General features: G+C 40.5%; 1 protein-coding gene across 21 annotated transcripts in view; it reads right to left on the bottom strand.

Moving 5' to 3' along the window:
* Window positions 1-291: 291 nt before the first annotated feature.
* The window catches only part of LOC124522169 (RAD52 motif-containing protein 1-like), a 57,853-nt gene continuing 33,541 nt past the window's right edge, over window positions 292-24,603 (bottom strand). For 8 of the 21 annotated variants that reach the window (XM_047093434.1, XM_047093431.1, XM_047093429.1 and 5 more), the window contains 9 exons: window positions 19,678-19,749; window positions 19,040-19,114; window positions 10,925-11,043; window positions 7,092-8,899; window positions 6,605-6,709; window positions 2,402-2,451; window positions 796-850; window positions 574-716; window positions 292-472 (listed from right to left, as the gene is read on the bottom strand). In XM_047093434.1, the coding sequence (XP_046949390.1) occupies window positions 376-472; window positions 574-716; window positions 796-850; window positions 2,402-2,451; window positions 6,605-6,709; window positions 7,092-8,899; window positions 10,925-11,043; window positions 19,040-19,114; window positions 19,678-19,749 (2,524 nt within the window). In that variant the 3' untranslated portion in view covers window positions 292-375. Of the gene's footprint in view, window positions 473-573; window positions 717-795; window positions 851-2,401; window positions 2,452-5,043; window positions 5,199-6,604; window positions 6,710-7,091; window positions 8,900-10,924; window positions 11,044-17,820; window positions 17,884-19,039; window positions 19,115-19,677; window positions 19,750-24,603 lie in introns of those variants that run through there. The other 13 variants (XR_006964686.1, XR_006964684.1, XR_006964681.1 and 10 more) reach the window with 9 other exon arrangements.

Consider the following 24,603-nt stretch of genomic DNA (forward strand, 5'->3'; position numbering starts at 1 on the left):
GGAGAGAGCACCAGAATAAGCTGTTAATTAACTTAATAGTCTAAGCCCCTTGAAGATACGTTCTCCAGTTTCCAGAGACTGACTGTATCAGGGAAATGAGGGAAAGACGCCCCATTCACCCTACTTTGCCCAGACTGTCTTGTGGAAATACTGGCTACCACGAGGGACTCTGGCTTCAGTCCTGCTTCTCTCGCCTGTGGCCCCTGTTGTCTGTAGATAAATACTGAACTGTTTACGTTTTAGTTCCTTACCATGTGGCTAGAATTGGTTATGGATTTATACATTTCAATATGAGAAGAAAAAGTATTTTATAAGCAATGCTGAGAAGCCAGTATCGGAAGTAAACTTTGTAGGTGGCCTGAGGCAGGACGGCGTTCACTCTGTGACAACCTCACATAGTGTCTCACTCTCGTCACCCAGCTCTTCAGTAGTGGAATCTGTGGCCTTCTCTGCTGTGGCTTTGCCAGCCTCCCTGGGAAAAGGAGAAGAATGCCAAGGCTTTGACTCTCGAAAGGAACAATTCAACTCTTCATAATTTCCCCATTTTAGAGAAAATCTTCCCCAATCACGTACCCTAGTTTCATGTGGAAAATCTCATCTTCATCAGAAGAATCCTTGTCGTGTAGCTTCTGTGCCATGTTTTTCTTGCGTGTGGCATTGAGAGGTCTGTACATGTCCCTAAGCCAAAGTGGCCACCTTCTCCAGAAAAAGCCCTCCTAGAAAACAGAAAGGACAATGTTAGGTCTGTTTCCCCTGCCTTCTCCAGCCACGGTACTTTATCCTCCTCAGATTTACCTGATTGTCACTTTCCTTTGAGCATCTCTTACGCAGCAGAGATCCAAAGAAGCCCCTTGAAGGAAACACACACACAGACAATTAGTGATTCGTACCATTTTCCATGCCTCTCACAATGTATTTCTCCAGTCTTATTAGCAGGCAAAATCAACACAGACCTGGGATCTCAGAAATAATTCCATACATGCTGGGCTTTCAGAATTTTCCTGTGTCTGTCCATAATGGCCCCACAGTGGCCCTGGGAGACCTTTGTATGTAACTTGACATGAAGTATAGGCAGGATTTTCACCCTGCTCACCTTCTGGCCCTTGGCCAAGTGCCCTTGTGCAGTCAACAAACTGGGTGACCACACGGCAGAAGCACCTAACTCTCTCCAGAAGCATTGTACATCAGTCCCCGCCAGGCTTAGCCTCCCAGGCATCATTTGCTGGCGGGTGGGGAGGTGTTTCTATTTTCCTAGCTGCTTTACTTTACAAGATGAATCGCACCGAGTGAATGCCTGAGTCCAACCAGCAGTTATCTAGCTCACTGACTTTCACACTGCAGGCAGATGAGGGAGTGAGTCGGGAAATCACCTTAAAACACATGGCTAGCGCTAAAACACAAAATACTCTTTTTGAATACAAACGGAATAGGGGGTACCTGGGTGGCTCAGTCAGGTGAGCAGCCCAAGTCTTGATTTTGCCTCAAGTGATGATCTCACAGATTGTGACATTGAGCCCTGTGTCTGGCTCTGTGCTGATAGTGTAGAACCTGCTTGGGATTCTCTCTCTCTCTCTCTCTCTCTCTCTCTCTCTCTGTCTCTGCTCCACCCCCCCCTCCCAAATAAATAATAAACTTAAAAAAAACAGAACAGAAAGAATCAGAGTGTATGGTAAGTTTGTTTTAGAAGGTACTTATGTCTATACGGTATGTGTGCACTGAGTTGTGACATAAAATGCAGTTCACAGCCCAAGAACAGTGTAGTCAGAGACGTGCCCAACTGGAAAGGAACCATCTTCTTTCTGGTTCTAGGGGTACTAGTGATACAACCGTCCGGCAAGACATCTTCCTTTTCTCCTTCTCCATCTCATTAGTATAAAAGGAAGAGATAAATGATTATCTAAGGTCTCTCCCAGTTCAAATTCTATTGGGTCTGGATAAAGGGAATGGAGAGCGGGGCCTCGAAAACCAGAAGGAGGAAGAAGGAAGTTTCCCCCCCACTTTACAGGAGGGACTCATGTATTCCACCTTCCATCATGCTTGAAGACTAGCCCCTTCACCCCATGACGTTTGGCCCTCCCTATCCCTTCTCCAGAGCCTCTGAGAAGGTCTGTGGCCAGGCCTGATGCCCACCGCCAGCAGGAACGGGTCTGAACATTTTCACCTCCGTCCCCCCACGATCTTTCTTTAAAGGTCTAGTGAGCAGGTGCTCTGTGCCAGTCCCATTCTAACTCGGGTTTGGCTGGGCAGCTAACTTTGCTGGGTCCAGGCAAAGCATTAGGCCAAATATGTATTCTTTCTGCCTTTGGTGGTTTCCTGGCTGTAAAACAAGGGGATTGAAATAGATGAGTTTGAAAATCTAGTTCTAAAATTCTACTTTAACGATTGCCAGACTAATATTTACCTTGAGCTTCCTTCTTTACCTTCCTTGGCTGCTGCTCTATGACAATAAATCTGTTTTGGAGGAAAACATGATCAAGTTACCCATCACAATAACCACTCCCTCCAAATCTTTATTCATTCCTTTGCATTTTAGGTCTTATCTACCCAGTAAGATGATAACTTTTCCTAGGACAGGAATTTGTTTAATAGTCCTTTGACTCTTCAATAACACCTAACTTGTGTGCAGTTGGTAATACATTTTACTGACTGTCTCAGATAACAGTCAACAGATAATTCCTAATAAAAATTCTTGGGAGGAGGAAAAGAAAAGTGTCTACCAGAAACCTAAACAGCAGCACTGTTTTAATGTCAAGGACAAGAGTAGGATGTCTGTTATCACTGCTGCTATTCATTGGTGTTGAGGAGGTCCTAACTGATGCACTGGGAAAAAATGGAGTCGTGGAAAGAAGAACTAAGACGTATTTGCATACGAAATTACAGACAAACTAAAAGGCCCAAGAGAATCAACTAAAATTTTATTGGAAGAAATATGAGAATTCAGTAAGATGGCTAGATATAAAATCAAGAGATCAACATGTAAACCTCAATGACTTTCCTATGTTCCATAAATAATTAATCAAAAAACGGAAGAATTATCCCATTTACAATTATCAATAAAAAGGCATAAAGTACCTAGGAATAAACTTAGCAAAGAATGGGTAAGACCTATGAGATGAAAACACTAAAGCTCTTCTGAAGGACATTAAGAAGAAACGAATACATGATGTGAGACACTATTTTCCTAGAATAGTGTAAAGATGTCAGTTCCCTTCAAATTAACCTACAAAGTCAAGGCAATCCCATTCAAATCCCAAGACAGTTTTTTAAACAAAAACTGGCCAGCTGACATTTGGTAGAGAAAATGTGCAAGCATAGCTACAAACTGTATGAAAAAGAAGATCACAGAGCAGACATTAAAATACGTTCTTACAGAGCAACTGCAGTTAAGTATGTAGCGTGATACTGATACAGGAAAAGAAAACCAGATTGATAGAATAGAGTCCAGATATAAATGGTATTTTAGATCCATGAAGAAAGAATGAACCATTCAATAAAAGATTTTAAAGTAACTGGATCTTTACGTAAGGGAAAAAAGTTAGATCCCCTACCTCGACCGTACCAAAGCACCACACAGATTCCGTACAGATTAAAAATAAATAAATCACAACAAATATTATAAGAGTACAGAAGAAAATATCAGAGACTATTTTTATACCATGAGGCGAAAAGGCCTTGTTAACAAGACCCATGTCCCATAAGCCATGAGGCAGATATGGTGACGGACTGTCCACACCCTCCTGTTCATCGTAGTCCTTGCCCCCTTGATCCCCTGGATTGTTTGTCCTCTTCCTGTTGATTTATAAAACTCTCTTCATATGAAATACATTAATCCTTTCAAGGGCTTTCACTGAATTTCAATGTTTCAAATATTTGTCAGTGTTTTTATCGTGAAGGAGACGGAACAGTGGGATAGGAGCACAGGCTGACTGCAGGCACAGCTGGGTTCTGCTTTGGGTTTTGCCACAGGGGCCTTAAGCTGATCCCCTTCTATGTATGAAAGAAGGATGGTGATATCATCCTCACAGGACTGTGGGGATTCAATCAGATGTCTGGTTTATTCCAAGCATAAATCGGACAAGACGATCAAATCTATCAAATGTTTCTGCATGTGGTATCAGGTCACAAAGCTTTTTCTCACCACAAGATTATAAAAGTATTGATTCTATTTTCTTCTAATACTTTGATGGGTTCTTGTTTCTCTTTTTTTACATTTACTGAAATATGTTTTTTTAAGGTGAGAAATAGGGATCTGTTGTTATTTTCCTCCCAAATAATTAAGCAGTTGTTCTACTACCATTTATTTATTTTCTTCCACTGATTTGAATACTAAAAGGTAACATTTCAATGTTTATTTATTTTTGAGAGTGACAGAGAGAGAGAGTAAGAGTGAGAGAGGGGCAAAGAGAGTGAGAGACACACACAGAATCCAGAGCAGGCTCCAGGTTCTGAGCTGTCAGCACAGAGCCCAACACAGGGCTCGAACTCCTGAACCATGAAATTATGACCTGAGCCAAAGTAGGACGCTTAACCAACTGAGCCACCCAGGCGCCTCTAAAAGGTAACATTTCAAAAGTCCTAGGCACCCACGGATCTGTCTATTGCTGGACTCTGTAGGCTACTTCCCATAAATATTAGGTTGCATTATTCCTCCTTGTGAAATTGACACAATGCCTCATCTCTTCCTTTGAACATCATTATTGTCCACTACAGGAAAGAAACTGCATGGTCTCTGACCTCAAAAAGTGTATCATCTAAGTAGGGAGAAGAAATAATGAAACCACATAAAAAAATATAAACACAAGGTTAAACCACATAGGAATTTAAAACAGCAATAGGAGTTTATAGAACTTCCCCAAAAGCAAAAGGCTGCAGGCCACCTGAAGATGCAGAGTACGGACTGGACAATGGCCAATGATTTCTCTTCCCAGAGGTCATGGTAAGTTGACCCCACGCTAGTTCCTAGGCTCTTAGGCTGAGAAATCAGACTCTGATCTCATCAAGAGAGAACGCACTTCTTTCTACATGGAGGCAATATCACCTTACCAATGTCACAGGATTGATCAAAATCAGAATGTCAGGTCATGACTTGACAATAAGGAAAACATCCGTTCCATAGATAGGGCATCTGTGTCTACATGATTGGGCATTACCTCCTGTGGAGACAGGCCTCTGTGGCACACTGAAGCATAATCAGAAGGCTATTTGGTGAGAAGAGAAGTGGAAGAAAAGTAATTAGCTGAATCCAGTGTTTAATGGAAAGGACTGAGGTAGCTAGATCCATCCATCTGCCCCGCGGGCACAGCCCGGCTGGTGGGCCTGACTCTCATCTGCTGCCTGAGGTGCCATCTCTACTCTTAGGCAAGGCTAGGTGGGCACTGCCCATGTTGGTCTCTTCCTCACCATTTCTATGCTTTTACTACTGACCAACCCTCCAGAAGACAGACATGTTTCTCCTTAGCAGTTAATACATCCAGTCAGGTTTTACTCAAGTCTGAGAGACCAGGAAGCCTTACATATCTCTGCTCTGATCCATGACCTTGATATTTCTCTCTTGACGAGCTGCCTTTTAACAAACTGTTTAGCATATTTTTGTTATCAGGGGAGGGGAATGCGTCACTGTAGACCCTAACAAATGGTGACAATCTCACAGAAGGACTAGGTCCAGGAGTATTACAGTATTCGGGGAAGGCTTTGTGAAGAAAGATGAACTCGAGTTGGCTTTTGAAGGCTCATGGGACTTCCACCAGCAGAGTGAAATAAAGGAATTTCAAGTGGGCAAAGTCACCAACAAAAGTAGGAAAGGGCATGGTCTGACTAGGGGATGGTGAGGGGCTGCTTTGGCTGAAATGGAGGGTTGCCATGACAGATGGCAATGTGTGTGTGTGTGTGTGTGTGTGTGTGTGTGTGTGTGTGTATATAATAAGCATATGTATATTTGAATAAATATATTGAATATATATTCAATTCATTCATAATTGAATAAAAGGTAAACAGGCAAGCTCCAGGAATAGGCAACTGTAATTATGACAAGCTTTGAGTAGCCTGATGCAGGATTTTAGCTGCAGGGTTTTAACTGAACCTGTTTACACAATGCCTTGCGAAGTGGACAGAGAGCTGTAGGTACATCTAATTAATCAACAAGATGACACTTTTATCTCTAAGCCATGCCCTTTCTTCCAAGATGACTGATAGCTCCATGGAGGTGAAGACTATTTCTCTCTCATCATTTTAGCCAACGAGGAAAGAAATCAGTGGTAGTAGGAGGATGACTGGTGAGTGCATCGAATCGACACAATTTTTTTGAGTTGAAGAAATTTTACTATCATGTCAACTGTGGCCTTCTTAGACCTAATGTCTCAGAACAAGCTAATGGCTTGTTATCTTGGTTACAATCCACAGATGTCTCCCGGCAGTGGGGTTCCTTTTAAAATCCCTGGAATATACTTTGTAATAAAAGGACAAAGCATATCTCAGTCCTCCAGACTGAAGAGGGATATCAGGTCGTGACAGGTGGGAAAGTGGCTTTGATTTTCAGTTTGTGGGTTCTGAATCTATTATAAAGAAGGAATATAGTCTGGGAATCTGAATTAATTGTTGTCCTTACCTCAATGAGACAGAAAACTATGATCAAAATCATCACTACTACGGTCACAGATATTGCCAAGATGAGTTTGTTGTTATAGCCATAGCCTGGAACTTCTTTTGTGAGCTAAAAAAAGGGAAAGAACAATTTTTTTTAGAAAACAGAGATAGGATGAAAGTTAACTATTCTTTAACGACTCTAAAACCCCATTCTTTCCGATGAATCGCTTCTAGGTTCTTAAAGAATATACCAAATCTAATGTGATATGTAATCTTAATCATTAGCATTTTCTTCAAGAATTTATGTATCTTGTATGTTAGGTCCTCTTTTTGTCTACTCTGGGAACAACGGCACTGTTTCCTAAATGAGCAAAGTGGCAGATCACTGCCTTAGCCAAAATTATGTGGCCAAGACAAGACCCGGACTAGGAGCCCCTGGTCCTTGTGCTTGGGTCCATGTCCTAAACCACCTAAATGTCGAGACCCCACATTTTGGGATTTATCCTCACCTCCCTTGACTCCTGCCCTCTCTGTTCACTCTGGACTTCTGTGCTCTCATTGATATAATTCTCATTTTCCCATTGGTCCGTATCCCACTCTGCCTTGGACACCTTTACTTCTTGCTGCTCGCTGAGAAGCTTCATCAGGAGGCCTGTTCTGGAGATGAGCTTGGCACAGGCCAGCTGCATGTGGGTCTCAGAGCAGTCCATTTTCAAAGTCCGGATAACATGAGAAATGAGGCTTCTCACGTCATTGTTGGGGATGAGGGACTGTAGCTGCTGGTTTAACTGAATTTCAAACAGATCACCTGAGGACGAGAGCTTTGACACAGTGAAGCCTGTGGCTTTTGGGGGCAAGCCAGTGCCCGCATTGTGGTATTCCCATTGTGTATCATTGGTTTGTTTAACGGTCGGCGTAGAGTTGTCTGCAGTAACAGTAGAATTAGCAGTGGAAAGATTCTTACGGTTTGTGAATTCAGGGAGGGTTTGTTCTGGCACAGTAGTGTTTCCTGTAGAAATATTTTCGTCAGAAACATTTTGGGCAGTAGTGTTCTCTGCAGTAGTGTTTTCTCTGTAAGTTCCTGAAGGAGCAAAGAATTCTGGAAAAGGATTTTTCTGAGGACTCAGTTCTCCCGGAGATAAAAAATCCTCTCGTGAAGGGGAATTTATGAGGCTCCTGACTGCAGAGGATGGAGGCCTCTTTGCAAGCAGCTGTCTATTACTGAGTGAACTTTCCTTTCTGGACTTTCGATTCAGTTTGGCCTTGGGTGTTCTGTGGACCACACGGGAGCGACTTTTATGAAAGCGGTGTGTTTTTCTGGGGTGTGAGGCTGGCCCGAAAGCCTTCATATTTCTAACTCTAGCATTTGCATGTTCTAAAAGAAAAATGCGGTACATGAAGTCTTTTGACTTTTTTTTCACGTCAGGTGGGGATTTTGGAGCGGGGGTGGCAGAAGGCCTGCCCAAAGAGTATTGCTTCAGGAAAGAAGAGACCGCTGCCTTGTGCTCCTCTACGAACGAAGGCTCTGTATCGAAGGAGCTTCCCACCAATTTGCTGGGCCTGTGCGCCACGTGAAGCTCCCCTGGGGATGGTCTCCTGAGCCTTCTTTCCTTGGCCATGTTCTCTACAGACGGCTGGGCGTTCTGTTTCCTCTGGATGTTCTGACGTCTCAGTTCTTTTAAGTGCCTTTTCCGTATGCCCTTTGGGCCCTTGATGACCTTGTTCACTCTCAGGAACTTTTTCCCCACACTCTCAACGTTGTCTAGGCTCTTCTCCTGCGGTTGGGCAGTTTCCAATTTCTTTGGAAAGATTTGACGTTTAAACTTGGGACCTAAAAGGCTGGAATGTATAAGCATGGCCATTTTTGCTTTCTTTTTCACCTCATCAATTTTTTCCTGAATTTCTGCATCTAACAAATTTTCCAGAAAGTAGAGTTTTCTCAGTTTATTCTTGTAAGTTGAATTGTTGGATCCAGGTTTCAGAGAAGGGTCCCCTGTGTCGTTCATCGAGTGACCCACGGGCTTGTCTCCCTCTTGCACGTTTGAAAACAGAAATTTAATGAACGGTAACAGCGTCGATTCTACGTCTTCTAGATTGCCCTCCGAGAAATAAGGCGATATGTAATTCAGTGCACTAATGACATCACTTTTGTCATTGAAGTCTAGCTGCTCATTCATAAAGGCTGACAAACTGACACGATCTATGTCTGAGGATGCCTTCTGTGGCTCAATAGTCAGCTCCGTGCTGGCGCTCTTCTTTCGAGCTTTCAATACCTTCATGAATGATCCTTCTGCATTCCTTAGGTATACTTCCTGATCTGTCGAAGAAGAAGGAGACATGAGTTTTGATAATGAAAGACTGATAGCACAGCTCTTTGTCAATGCACAGTCATACATCCCAGTCAAGCAAATTAAGAATCAGCAAATACTTGAGTGCCATTTAGAGAGGAGACGAACTCAAACTTGGACCTACGATTGGCAACAACCAAAGGAGAAAAAGATGTTTTTTGAAAAAGTAGCTATTTCCTCAGAACATTCCATAGTGTGAATAACTATATTTAGAGTTATTCCATTGGTCCCTAAGGGCCGATTGCCCAGGCCTCAAGAAAAGCCAAGGCTGGAAGATACTCGGCTAAACTGTGTGCAGCTCTAGTGCGACTCCTGGCATTCACATACCCCACCCTGTCCTGCTTCGGGGGCAGAGGGAGCACGAGTCTTCCTCCTTCTACGTCTTCAGTGGGCTTGAGTTCTTGCTACCATCACATATGCACGGGACAACACCCGTCACTAGCAGGTCCTCATCTGGACACGCCCTCTCCGCCCACCCACCAATTCCTTTGTTTGGTCCCTGCTCCCCTATATCGCACCTCCGGTAACATAAGCTCTAGACAGAAAAAACTAAAAACGAGACCCGCTAAGTCCACCCTGGTTCTTTGCTTCAATTTGGGCAGAGATGTGGGGTATAGGTTAAGAGATTTTCCAGGTATGAGAGAGATACCACTGTGGGGCGTTCCAAAAAATCAACGGAATGATACTTGAGGTTTTAAAATGCAGAAGGGATAAAGAAACTTTGGTCAAACGCCTACTTTGCTTTCATTTCCTTTCATTTCCAGATTTCTAGCTTTACTGAGAGAACCATCCAGAGCTTCCAACTACATGAAGGTCAAGCGTACAGCTTGTGTACACTGAACAGCACTGTGCAGCTGGGTTTTTCCAGAAGAATTAAACGTATTTTTCGTGGTGCTGGGGAGAGTCAGAGGAGGAGGTTACAAAGGTCACGAGAGAGGAGGAGCAGCGGGCTGGCGGAGCGCCCAAAACGGGAGAGGAGACTTGAGTGTAGGCTAAGGCACCTCTGATCTCATTTTTCCTCGCCTGTCAAAGGAGATAAAAAAAAAAAGCCTATTCTGCCCACCTCTAAGGGAGAAGGGAGTAAGAAAATTGGTAAAACCTTGTTTTGGAAAGTAAGCAACACTACTTATAGAAGTAGCAAAGTGTAATTTATGCTGTGCCCTAGACCATTGACAGGGGCCCATATTCAAGCTATCCAGGTGCAAAAGCACATTTTGGAAGTCACCAAGTTAGTGCCAATAAAACCTAAGAACAGAAAAATACCTAAAAGCACCTGTGTTTTGGATAGAAAAGCTTAAGATTCAGAACAAGAGTTGGACAGCCCAAGAATAGAAGAGCCCTCTCATCCGTTAGAACGGTTGGGTAGCAGCTTCTGGTTAGGGAACAGAAACACAGAGGCTCCAAAGAAAACTTTTTCAGAAATCAGCATCACTTGTACTCTTACACACTTATAAAAACAACAAAATAAACAAAAAGGTATCTCCACCTGTCCTATAAGACAAAGGGCACCTGAGACCTAACGCACGTAAAATCAGCTTATAAACTGTGATGCACTATGTGAACAGGTTTTCATTTTGGGGTAGTGGACTTAATAATGTAACTGAGAATCTGACTTTTAACAAAGGAATAGTTCTTAGAAATTTAGGGATCTGAACTCTGAATGAGTAAAAATAATGCAATGACATCATTAGTTTAAAAATTTACCATTGTTAGGGTGCCTGGGTGGCCCAGTCAGTTAAGCATCCGACTTTGGCTCAGGTCATGATATCACAGTTCAGCCCCGCATGGGGCTTGCTGCTGTCAGTGTAGAGCCTGCTTCGGATTCTCTGTCCCCCTCACTCACTCTCTGCCCCCTCCCAGCTCACGCACGTGAATGCTCTCTCTCTCAAAACTGAATAAATATTAAAAAAATTATCATTGTTGATTAAAAATAAAAGTTAAACCACAAATAAAATAAAAATTTACAAATTTATCATCAGGCAATTAGGACTTACCACAACGTGTGCCATTTGTCAGACATGCACTGTCACAATGTAGCTTGACTGTCTTACAGACAACCTCAATAGTATTTTTAAATTGGCAGAGACAGCAGGCCATACGGCTAGGTAATATCCTATAAATGGAAACACAGAGAATTAAATTAGTGGTAAAGGAGTTACTTGAGTAGGTAGAAGAGGCGGGCCAAAGTCATCACAGGGCTGTGCAAAAAGGAATTCTTGAGGCACATGGCCTGGATGGTTGGGTAGGGACCAGTTGGCCAACTGCTGCTCTTGAATATTATAAATACACAGATAGAAGGAAAGAGGTGCCAAACAGAAAGGTAAGGATGGCATGGGGTATGGTATCCTTAGAATGAGATAGAGATTAGAACTGGGTGACACGGATCAGTAGTTTAATACACAGGTAACTCCTTCCAAGCCAAAAGTCTCACTTTGGGTGGAGGGCACACAGAAACAGGGTAGACTTCTAAGAGTTTGAGTAAATCTGAAATATGGCCCATACTGAGGATAAAAAGCAATCAACTTTGGCTCAGGTCATAATCTCGTGGTTCATGGGTTTGAGCCCCACATCAGGCTCTGTGCTGAGAGCTCGGAGTCTGGAACCTGCTTCAGATTTATCTTCCTCTCTCTCTACCCCTTCCCTGATCACTCTCTGTGTCTTAAAAATAAATAAATGTTAAATTTTTTTTTTTTTTAAAAAGCAATCAATCAAAAACTAATCCATAATCTACACAAATGCTACAATTAGCAGACAAGGACATTTAAAAAAGTTATTATAACAGTATTTCACATATGGAAAAAACCCCATGCCTCTACTTAACTCAATGAATCGTGCAACAACTTCAAGTGGCCTAATATATGTATACTTAGAGTCCACGAAGGGGAGGAGATATAAAATAAATTTGAAAAAATAATAGCCCCCACATTTCCAAATAAGTAAACCCTATAAACTCACAAATCCAGGAAGGTCAATGAACTCTGAGCACAACATGGATTAAACTACATGTTTAGTTTAATCCATTAAACACGGATAAAACTACACCACGGCACATCATAATCGAACTGGTCAAAGCCAGCGATAAAGAGCAAATCTTAAAAGCAGCCAAAGGAACAAAACCACACACGACATACAGAGCAACAAAGATATAACAATGACAACATATTTCTTGCTGGAAATAATGTAAGCCAGAACTCGGTGGGGCAACATCTTTCAAGCAGTGAAAAGGAGAGGGGGACCAAATAGCTATCAAGCTAGAATTCTATACCCAAAGCTTTCAAAAATAAAAGCAAGATAAAGACTATCTGAGACATACAAGAGCTGGAAGAATTCATCATTAGCAGGCTTACACTGTAGAAATGCCAAAGGAAGTATTTTTTTAAATGTTTATTTGAGAGACAGAGAGAGAGGGCACGTGCAGTAGGCGTGTGCAAGGGGGAAAGAGCACTGAGGAGACAGAGAATCCCAAGCAAAGCCCAACGCGGGACTTGAGCTCACAAACTGTGAGACTATGACCTGAGCCAAAATCAAGAGTTGGATGCTTAACTGACTGAGCCACCCAGGTGCCCCTAAAGAAAGTATTTTTAAGCAGAAGGAAAAGAAAAGGATAGCAGACGGAAATGTGGATCCACACAAAGGAATGAAGAACATTAGAACTGGTAACTATATAGGTTATCATTTCACTTCACTATATGTATGTATATCATTTCACTATATGATTTCACTTATATGTAGAATCTCAGAAAAAACAAACAAACAAGGGGTGCCTGGATGGGCTAAGTCAATGAAGCATCCTACTCTTGATTTCGGCTCAGGATCTCAGGGTCCTGAGATCGAGTCCTGTGTCAGGCTCCATGCTCAGCATGGATTAGATTAAGATTCTCTTGGGGCGCCTGGGTGGCGCAGTTGGTTAAGCGTCCGACTTCAGCCAGGTCACGATCTCGCGGTCCGTGAGTTCGAGCCCCGCATCGGGCTCTGGGCTGATGGCTCAGAGCCTGGAGCCTGTTTCCGATTCTGTGTCTCCCTCTCTCTCTGCCCCTCCCCCGTTCATGCTCTGTCTCTCTCTGTCCCAAAAATAAATAAACGTTGAAAAAAAAAAAAATTTAAAAAAAAAAAAAAAGATTCTCTTAAGATTTTCTCTCTCTCTCTCTCTCTCTCTCTCTCTCTCCTCTGCCCCTCTCCCCAACTTGTACACTCTGTCTCTAAAATTAAAAAAAAAATACACCAAAAACCATAAGATACCTAGGAATAAACCTAATCAAAGAGGTAAAAGATCTGTATGCTGAAAACAATAGAACGCTTATGAAAATAAATTGAAGAAGACAGAAAGAAATGGAAAAACATCCCATGCTCAAGGATTGGAAGAACAAATATTGTTAAAATGTCTATACTACTCAAAGCAAACTACACATTCAATTCAATCCCTATCAAACACCAGTATTTTTCACAGAGCTAGAACAAACAATTCTAAAATTTGGATGGAACAAGAAAAGACCCCGAATTATAATGTTGCGAAAAAACAAACAAACAAAGCTGGAGGCATCATGATTCTGGACTTCAAACTGTATTACAAAGCTGTAATCATCAAGACAGTATGGTACTGCACAAAAACAGACACATAGGTCAATAGAATAGAATAGAGAACCGAGAAACGGAGCCACAAATATATGGTCAACTAATCTTCCATAAGGCAGAATATCCAATGGAAAAAAGATAGTCTTCGCAATAAATGGTGTTGGGAAAACCGGACCGTAACATGCAGAAGAATGAAACTAAACCACTTTTTTACACCATACACAAAAATAAATTCAAAATGGATGAAAGACCTAAATGTGAGACAGGAAACCATCAAAATCCTAGAGGAGAACACAGGCAGAAACCTCTTTGATCTCAGCTAAAGCAACTTCTTACTAGACATGTCTCCAGAGGCAAGGGAAACAGAAGTACAAAGGAACTACTGAGGAGTGCCTGGGTGGCTTAGCGGGTTGAATGCCTGACTCTTGGTGTTGGCTCAGGTCGTGATCTCAGGGTCGTGGATTGAACCCCGCATCAGGATTCTCTCTCCACTTGAGATTCTCTCTCTCCCTCTCTCTCTGCTCCCCCCCATGCATACATGTATGTGTGTGTCCATGTTCTTAATTAATTAATTAATGAATAGGGGCACCTGGGTGGCTCAGTTGGTTAAGTATCTGACTTGGCTCAGATCATGATCTTACAGTTCGTGACTTTGAGCCCCGTGTCAGGCTCTGTGCTGACAGCTTGGAGCCTGGAGCCTGTTTCAGATGCTGTGTCTCCCTCTCTCTCTCTGCCCCTCCCCTGCTTGCACTCTGTCTCTCTCTCTCAAAAATAAACATAAACAAACAAACATTTTTTTAAATGAATTATTGGGACCTCATCAAGATAAAAACCTTCTGGGGCACCTGGGTGTCTCAGTCGCTTAAGCTTCTGACTTCAGCTCAGGTCATAATCTCGCGGTTTGTGAGTTCGAGCTCCGCATTGACTCTCTGTTGACAGTGCGGAGCCTGCTCAGATCCTCTGTCTTCCTCACTCACTCTCTGCCCCTACCCCACTCTTGTGCTCTCTCTCTCAAAAATAAACATCCATTAAAAAAAGATCAAAAGCTGTACAGCAAAGGAAACAATCAACAAAATTAAAAGGCAACTGATGAAATGGGAGAACATATTTGCAAACGACATAATCTGATAAAGGGCTAGTATCCAAAATATATAAAGGACTCAACACCCAAAAAATCAAATACATAATCCAGTTAAGAAAAGGGCAGAAGACATGAATAGACAGTTTTTCAAAGAAGACATCCAGAAGGCTAACAGACACATGAAAAGATGCGCAATATCACTCATCATCAAGGAAATACAAATCAAAATCACAATGAGATACCACCTCACATGTGTCAGAATGGCTCAAATTAATAAGTCAGGAAACAACAGATGTGGAGAAAGGGGAACCCTTCTGCACTGCTGGTGGGAATGCAAACTGCTGTAGCCACTCTGGAAAACAGTATGGAGGTTTTTAAAAAGTTAAAAATGGAACTACCCTACAACCCAGCAATTGTACTACTAGGCATTTAACCAAAGGATACAAAAATGCTGATTTGAAGGGGCATGTGCACCCAATGTTTATAGCAGCACTATCAACAATAGCCAAAGTATGGAAAGAGCCCAAATGTCCATTGATGGATGAATGGATGAAAGATGTGGTATATGTATACAATGGAGTATTACTTGGCAATCAAAAAGAATGAAATCTTGCCGTTTGCAACTACATGGATGGAACTGGAGGGTATTATGCTAAGTGAAATTAGTCAGTGAAAGACAAAAATCACATCACTTCACTCATAGGAGGACTTTAAGAGACAAAACAGATGAACATAGGGAAGGGAAACAAAAATAATCTAAAAACAGGGAGGGGGACAAAACAGAAGAGACTCATAAATATGGAAAACAAACTGAGGGTTACTGGAGGGGTTGTGGGAGGGGGGATGCGCTAAATGGGTAAGGGGCACTAAGGAATCTACTCCTGAAATCATTGTTGCACTATATGCTAACTAATTTGGATGTAAATTTTAAAAAATAAAAAATAAAACAAGGTAAAAAATAAACAAAAAATAAACAAAAAAAAAACAAATGAATGAATAAACAACAACAAAAAAGAGAAAACACTTGTAAATATGGAGAACAAACTGGGGATATGGACAAAATGAGTGAAAAGGGTTAAGAGGTACAAACTTGCAGTTATAAAATAAATAAGTCACCAGATGAAAAGTACAGCATAGGGAATATAGTCAATAACACTGTAATATACTTATTGTGGTGATCACTGTGTTGCACACCTGAAACTAATTTAATATTACATGATCTATATATACTTCAATAAAAGAGATAATTGAGGGGCACCCAGGTGGCTCAGTCAGTTAAGCATCTGACTTCAGCTCAGGTCATGATCTCATAGTCTGTGATTTCAGGCCCCACATCAGGCTCTGTGTCTACAGCTCAGAGCCTGGAGCCTGCTTCAGATTCTGTGTCTCCCTCTCTCTCTGCCCCTCCCCCACTGGCACTCTGTCTCTCTCAAAAATAAAAAAATAAAAAAATAAAAAAAGATAATTGACTATTTAAACAAAAAAAAAATAATATGGTGTGCTAAAAGTAAAATGTATGACAACAATAGCACAAAGGTCAGGAGGGGATCAATGGAAGTACACTATTTATTGTAAGGTTCTTATACTATTCATGAAATCATATAATATCATTTGAAGATAGACTGTGATAAGTTAAACATGAACACTACAAACCATTAAACAGCTACTAAAATAACAAAACCTGAGTTGTAACTATTTATCCCCCCACCAAAAAATAATAAAACGTACTAAATCAACCCAAGAGCAGGAAGAAAAAGAAAAAGAAACAAAGAACAGATGGGATACATAGAAAAGAGTAGACAGTAGCTTTAAATGTAATCATATAAATAATTACATTAACTATAAATGGTGTAATCACCTAATTAAAAGATAGAGTTGTCATACTGGATAAAAAAGCAAAAGCCAACTATATGCTGTCTATAAGATTCATCTTCAATACAAAGATATAAGTAGGTTAAAAATATGGAAGAACTTATGCTTTGCTAACACTAATCAAACGAAACCTTGAGTGGCTATATTTACTATAGGACAAAGTCAATTTCAAAGCGAAGATATTACCAGGGATAAATGAGGTTATTCCATGGTGATAGAAATGTCAACTAATAGAAAAGACATCACTTAAAAATTTATGTATCTGATAACACAACTTCCAAATATATTAAGGAGAATAGGAAAGAGAGACACATAAGTACACAATTAGAGTTGGAGATTTCAATATCCCTCTCTCAATAATTGACAGAAAAAATATATAGAAAATGAGTAATGATACATCAGACTTGAAAAATACTACCAACCTACTTGACCTAGTTGACATTTATAGAATACTCCACACCAAATCAGCAGACTACATATTTTTCTTCAAGTGGGCACATAATATTTATCCAAATAGACCATATTCTCATCTAGTACCAGAATTCATTGGCTATAAAACAAGCCTCAATAAATTTAAAAGGATTTCAGTCATCCAACATATTGTTCTGTGACCACAATGGAATTAAATAACAAATTAACAGATCTGTAAAATCCCCAAATATGTAGAAACTAACCAACACACTCCTAAGGAACCCTATTGGTCAAATAAGTCAAAATGGATATTAAAAACTATTTTGTACCGACTGAAACTGAAAACACATGTCAACATGTGGGATGTTGCTCATATAGTATTCATCTTCCCCAGTGTCCACGTTTATGAAACTAGAAAAAGAAAAGGAAATTCTTCACTGAGTAAGGAGAGAAAATGGAATGATAAAGATCAAAGCAGAAATTTTTAAAAAGGAAAACAAAAATAGAGAAGTCAGTGTAATGAAAAGGCACTTTTTAGAGAAGATAAGTAAAACTGATAAACTTCTGGCCAGATTTATCAAGAAAAGACAAGAGAAGACACAAATTATCAATATAAAAAATGAGAGGAATGACATCACTACAATTCTACAGATACTAAAAGGATAATAAGGGAATAGTATAAAATACTTTATGTCAATAACTTCAAGATGAAATAGATTCCCTGAAAGACATGAACTACTCCAAAAAATAAGTATGTAATTTAAGTAGCACTATTACAAAAATAAAATCTGTAGTTTAACACTTTCTCACAGAGAAAGCTTCAAGCCCACATGGCTTCACTGGTGAATTCTAGCAAACATTTAAGGAAAACATAATGCCAATTCTGCACAAACTGTACTAGAGAATTGAAGAGAGGGGAATACTTCCCAACTCAATTTTAAGGCCAACATTCACCTTATGAAAAATAGATAAAGACATTAGAAGAAAGGATACATAGAAGATCTCATATACTGCTGGCTGGAATGCAAAATGGTACATCCACTTTAGAAAACAGGTAAGCAGTTTCTTAAAAAGTTAAATATACACTTAGCATATGATGTAGCAATCCTGCCATTAGGTATTTTACCACCTCCCCCCCTCCCCCAATGAAAACATATGCTCATACGAAGACCTGCATGTAAGTGTTTTAAGCAACTTTATTCATAAAGGCCAAAAAGCTAGAAACAACTCAAATGCCCATTAACTGATGAACGCATAAACAAACCGGTATATCCTCACAACTGCAATACTACTCGGCAATAAAAAGGAAATGAACTACTGACATGTGCAAAAACATGGACGAGTCTCTGGGGTGCCTGGGTGGCTCAGTCAGACAAGTGACCGACTTTGGCTCAGGCCATGATCTCATGTTCCGCAGGTTCATGCCCTGTATTGGGCTCTGCGCTGACAGAGCCTGGAGCCTGCTTCGGGTTCTGTGTGTGTCTCTCTCTCTCTCTCTCTGCCCCTCTCCTGCTTATGCTCTCTGTTTCTCAAAAATAAATAAACGTTAAAAAAGTTAAAAAAAAAAACACACATGGATGAATCTCAAAAGGATTATGCTGAAAGGAACCAATCACAGAAGACTGCATACTGTATGATTTCATTTATTTATTTTTTGTAATGTTCATTTATTTTTGAGAGAGAGAGATGGAGGGCAAATGGGGAAGGGGTACAGAGACAGGGAGACACAGAATCCGAAGCAGGCTCCAGGCTCTGAGCTGTCAGGACAGAGTCCGATGCAGGGCTTGAACTCACGAACCGCGAGATCATGACCTGAGCTGAAGTCGGACGCTTAACTGCCTGAGCCACCCAGGTGCCCCTTGTATGATTTCATTTATAAGACACTGTGGAAAAGGCAAAACTACAGGGACAAAAATTAGGTTGGTGGTTGCCAGGGCTGGTGGTGACAAAAGGGGATTGGCTGCAAAGGCACATAGGGGCCTTTTGGGGTGACAGAAATGGTCTACGTCTCAAATGTGGTGGTGGTTACATAACTACACGTTTGTCAAAACTCATCAAACTGTATGCTTAAAAAGAGTAAATTTTATACCTCAATAAACCTGACTTAAGAAAACAATAAAACAAATCTAAATAAACAACTAAGTGAAAATACACATAAGAAAAATCAACTTACAGTGTTTCCAATTCAAGGGTCATCATGAGGATGCTCTCAACTGTTGTAAGTGACACCTGTGTTGATCCCATGTCTCTGAAGGAGAAAGCCCAAACATGCGTGATTTGAACCCAAGGATAAAAATTCTGTACCTAAAAAGATACTTAACAACATGTGATTACTTCAATTCTGGCTTCTTTGTCAAGTCAGCTCAAGAGTTTTCTTGCTATGGACAATAATTCCAGAAAACTCCCAATGAAGACATTTTATGTGCATCATCAAATTAATCACCTTGGTGCTCAACAGTACAATCCTTTTTACTCTTATCCTCATTTTCATTCTCAATTGCATCCACCTCTCTTGATTAGTCTTTTTTTCTTTTAATATACACCTTACTCCACTTTCCATTTTGAGATAAATGGTATTTCTACCTACATCTACAAGTCCCATGTCTGTTACGTGTTCTTCAATACTACTCCTTCCTCTGCAGGCTATCTTGCCCATATACGTTTTTTCTTTGCTAATAATGCTTATTTCAATAACCCAGTCAAAATTTAAATTACGACTTTTTAACCAAAACGCAAAATACTTAATCTTTTGATGACAACAAAAAAGATCAGAAATCATCTCATGAGCCATGAGATTGTTGCAATACTTACAAATATTTTAATGCTGGCAACTTAAAAAGATAGGAATCTTCAACAGCTGACAGAGGGTTACGACTGATAATTCTGAAAAATGCAACGGAATTAAAATGATCTGCATTTCCAGTAATGACTACCATGAAAGTTTATGTTCATTTTGGGGGTATGGAACTGGAAGGTTAAAACTAATCATTGTCTGCCTTTGCCTATAAATCACCCTTAGATTCTGTAAAGCACTCTTCCTTTGGGAACTACCCAGCTCTCTGGACGAGAAAGTGGAGAACAGAAAGAGAAAAAAAAATTTTTTTTTTTTTTTTTTTTTTTTTTTTTTTTTACGTGGACAGCAAAGCAAAGATATGCCAAAGAACTTTTTGGGCTGAAAACCCTAGAAGTGACTATGCTGGTAGGAAGCCCAGGCTCTGTAGGAAATACTGTTTCTAGTGTCCTCTATAATTCGAGGTGCTTTTCCTTTATCTCTAGAAATGTAAAAAATTCCACAGTTTAAAACACCCGGTTAAAGACAAAAATAGGACCAATTCCTCAGTTTGGGGGCCAAAGACAAAGGGATTAATCTAAGAGGAAATGGTGGAAGCTATACCCCCACCATGTGTATTCTCCTATGACAGCCTTTGTTAGGTGGCATATGATCCCGTTTCCTTATCCATCTCCTGGACTGCCAGCTCCTTGAGGGCAGGGAGCATACTCTATTGTCATTTTTGTCCCTGTGCCTGACAGAGTGCTTGTTATTTACTAGTTACTTCGTGAAGGCTTGTTGAATAAATAACATTTTGTCACTGCTTGACACAAGTTTTTATTCCAAAATGCTGAGTAGATTTTCTTCTCAGTTCTTTACAGCAAAAATAAAGTGAAGGAAACAGGAAGAAAGAAAAGAAAATCTGCCTTTAGGTTGACTCTGCTCAAGAATCATCACTGTACTTTTGCAAAATTATAAGGATAATCATCACAACCAATACTATTGAGCTATAGGGCATCTGTGATCAGCATTTCACATTTAAACCTCACAAGAACCTTATGTGATAGATACATCATTACCCCATTTTACAAGTGAGGAAACTGAAGTACAGAGAGGTTGTATAATTTGTCCCAGTTTGTCAAGCCAGTCAAGAAGCAGAGATGGAATCTGAACTCAGTTCTGACCCCAAAGCCTGTATTTAACTTGTATGAAAAAAAAAGGGGGTTTAAAATAGCCGTTACCTTAAACTTAACTTTGAGAGCATCAAATATAGAAACACTTTGCTGAACTTCATCTCTCCATCTGGGAGAGCTTCTCTAAGAATTACATTTTCTATTTTTATTCCTTTCCTCTAATCATCTCCCATGATTAAGTATTTAATTAGCCTGTGATCATTGAGACTTTAGAGATTTCATTTCTTATTTTTTTATTCTATTTTTTGAGAGAGAGAGTACAAGAGTATGAGTGAAGGAGAGGCAGAGGAAAAGAGAGACAGAGAGAATCCCAAGCAGGCTCCATGCCCAGTGCAGAGCCTGACATGGGACTTGATCCCATGACCGCAAGATCATGACCTGAGCCGAAATCAAGAGTCAGGCAGTTAACTGAGCCACCCAGGTGCCCTGAGACTTTAGAGATTTTAAAGCCCTGTTACAAGTGAATCAGTGAAAATGAGAAAGGAAGGACGTCTGAAAATTCATCCTTCCGTAAAAGCAACAACAACAACAACAACTAGCAAAAATGGTCAAAATCAACTTTCTCAGAACTTTGGAAATTTTACCCAATGGGCTTGCAGCAACCCGGAGAGCATGTATTAAAGAAAAAATTACTAATTTCTATAAGAACAGTGAGCTCTGTTGTTTTAACTTGTCCTCAACCTCTGCTCTCCATCCTGATGATAGCCTTAAAAATTGCCCACATCCCAGGGGAACAAAATGGAGCTGAAGTTCCTTAAAGCCTCATTCCCAAAGAACAAACTGTCATTGTTTTACCTGTCTAGTGGGGTCCCTAAAAAACTTCACTTGAAAGCCTTGCCCTTGACCTCACTGAGAACTGCACAGTGCTAAAATAGCCTCTTCCCAAGGGGCATTTTTTGAAAACAATTATAGATACATTTTTTTTTTAATTTTTTTTTTCAACGTTTATTTATTTTTTTTGGGACAGAGAGAGACAGAGCATGAACGGGGCAGGGGCAGAGAGAGAGGGAGACACAGAATCGGAAACAGGCTCCAGGCTCTGAGCCATCAGCCCAGAGCCCGACGCGGGGCTCGAACTCATGGACCGCGAGATCGTGACCTGGCTGAAGTCGGACGCTTAACCGACTGCGCCACCCAGGTGCCCCATAGATAAATGTTTTAATCTGGCAGCTATGTGAGGCAATTGATCACAAGACAAAAAATAGCCTAAACAAAAAGCCTAAAAGGAAAAAGCTGAGAAATGAGATGCCCATAGGGACTTTGAAATGCTCCAACATCTTCCTGGGTAACTAGAAGACCACAAGACGTATTCCTGGGCATGTAGAAAAAAAAACCTTAGCACTAATAAATGAGTTCAGCAAGGTTACAGGACACAAGATCGATATGTAAAAATTAGCTTTATTTCTAGACATCAGCAATGACTATTCCAAAGATGAAATTAAGAAAACAATTCCATGTATAACAGTACTCAAAAGAATAAAATACTTAGGAAAACATTTAACCAAAGAAGTGCAAGAATCACACTAAAAACCACAAAACGTTGTTGAAAGAAATTAAAGAAGATTGAAATAAATGTAAAGATATGCCATGTTCACGGATCAGAAGAAAATACTGTGAAAATGGCACTATACCCCAGATTGAACTGTGGTTTCAGTATAATCCCTATCAAACCCCCAACTGACTTCTTTCCAAAAATTGGCAAGCTGATTCTAAAATCTGTATGTCAATTCAAGGGACCGAGAATAGCCAAAGTGATCTTTAAAAAAAAAAAAAAAAAGTTTATCTATCCATTTTGAGAGACAGCGAGCATACACACCCGTGCAGAAGAGCAAACATGAGCGAGTGTGAGTGGGGAAAAGTGTGAGCAGGGGAGGGGCAGAGGGAGAAGGAGAGGGAGCATCCCAAGCAGGCTCCATGCTGTCAGTGCAGATGGCAACACGGGGTTCCATCTCACAAACCATGAGGTCATGACCTGAGCTGAAATCAAGAGCCGGCCACTTAACCAACTGAGCTACCCAGGAGCTCCAAAACGATTTTGACAACGAACAACAAAATGGGGAGACTCACACGCCCTGGTTTCAAAACCTACTTCAAAACTACAGTAATCACGGTGTGGTACTGGCATAAGAACAGACATGTAAGCTGATGGAACAGAACTGACAGTCCAGGAAGAAATCCTCACATTTATGGCCCACTGATTTTCAACAAGGGTGCCAACACCATTCAATGTGGGAAGACTAGTGTTTTCAAATGATGCTGGGACAACCGTATATCCCCATACAAAATAATGTAGTTGGATTCCTACACTTCACACCATATGTAAATATTAACTCAAAATGAGTCAAAGACCTAAATGGAAGAGCTCAAGCTATAAAACTCTCAGGAGAGAAATCTTTATGACCTTGGATTTAGGCAACAGTTTCTTAGACATGACACCAAAAGCACAACAAACCAAAGGAAAAATAGATAAACTGGACTTTATTTAAAAATAAAAAAACAACCCAAAACTATCATATGTCTGATACAAGTCTAGCATCCAGAATACCCAGAATATATAAAGAACTCTTAAAACTCAGGAAAAAGACAAATAATCAAATGTTTCAATGGGTAAAGGATTTGAAGAGACATTTCGCCAAAGAAAATACATGAATGGCCAATAAGCACATGAAAAGATGCTCAATGTCTTAGGTCATTAGGGAAATATAAATCAAAGCTACAATGAGATACTACTCTACACTCACTAAGATGGCTATGATCGAACAGAGAGACAATGATAAGTGGTAGCAAGATTTGGGGAAACCAGAATCTTCATACATTGGTGGGAATGTAAAATGGTGTAGTCACTGTGGAAAACAGTTTGGCAGTTCCTCAAAAGGGTTAAATATAGAGTTACTACATGACCCAGCAATTCCACTCGTAGGTATGTACCCAAGAGAATTAAAAACATATGACCACACAAAAACTTGTACATGAATACTCATAGCAGCATTATTCATAAGAGCCAAAAAGTCAAAATAATCCAAATGTCCAATAACTCATGAATGGATGAACAAAATGTGATTGGAGCACCTGGGTGGCTCAGTCGGTTAAGCATCTGACTTTGGCTCAGGTCGTCATCTCACAGTTCATGAGTTCGAGCTCTACATCAGGCTCTGTGGTTTTGGATCCTCTGTCCCCCTCTGTCTCTGCCCCTTCCCCGCTTGTGTGTGCGCTCTCTTTCAAAAATAAAGAAACATTAAAAAAAAGAATGAAGTACTGAAACATGCTACAACCGGATAAATCTTGAAGCCAACAAGCTCTGTGAAAGAAACTAGACACACATTTCGATGAAATGTCCAGAACAGGCAAATCCATAGGGGCAGAAGGTAAATTAGTTGTTGCCAGGGGCCTGGGAGGAGGGGAGAATGGGGAGTAAAGGCTGATGGGTATGGTATTTCTTTTGAGGGGGGTGATGACAATGTTCTGGAATTAGCAGTGATTATTGTCTATCAAAGTATACCATTGGACTATATACTTTATAATGTTGCATATTCTATTATGCGGACTATATCTCAATTTGAAAAAAAAAAAAAAAAAAAAAAAAAAAAAGAACCACGTTGTGATAAATAGAGAACCAGTTGCCAGAAGACCAAACATGTTAGTAGGTGGAGAAAAGGGGAGCGAAGATTCAAACTCTTCCACAACGGAGGTCAGAGGGAGTTAGCGGTGCGGCTGGGAGCCATGCATTTTTGTTCTTGCCTTGGAAACTCCCCTATTCTTCCTATTCCAGCCCAT

The sequence above is a fragment of the Lynx rufus genome, unplaced genomic scaffold (genome assembly GCF_022079265.1).
Source record: "Lynx rufus isolate CCGP_SWC_20201006 ecotype Redwood Valley unplaced genomic scaffold, mLynRuf1.p SCAF_34, whole genome shotgun sequence".
Taxonomy (NCBI): domain Eukaryota; kingdom Metazoa; phylum Chordata; class Mammalia; order Carnivora; family Felidae; genus Lynx; species Lynx rufus.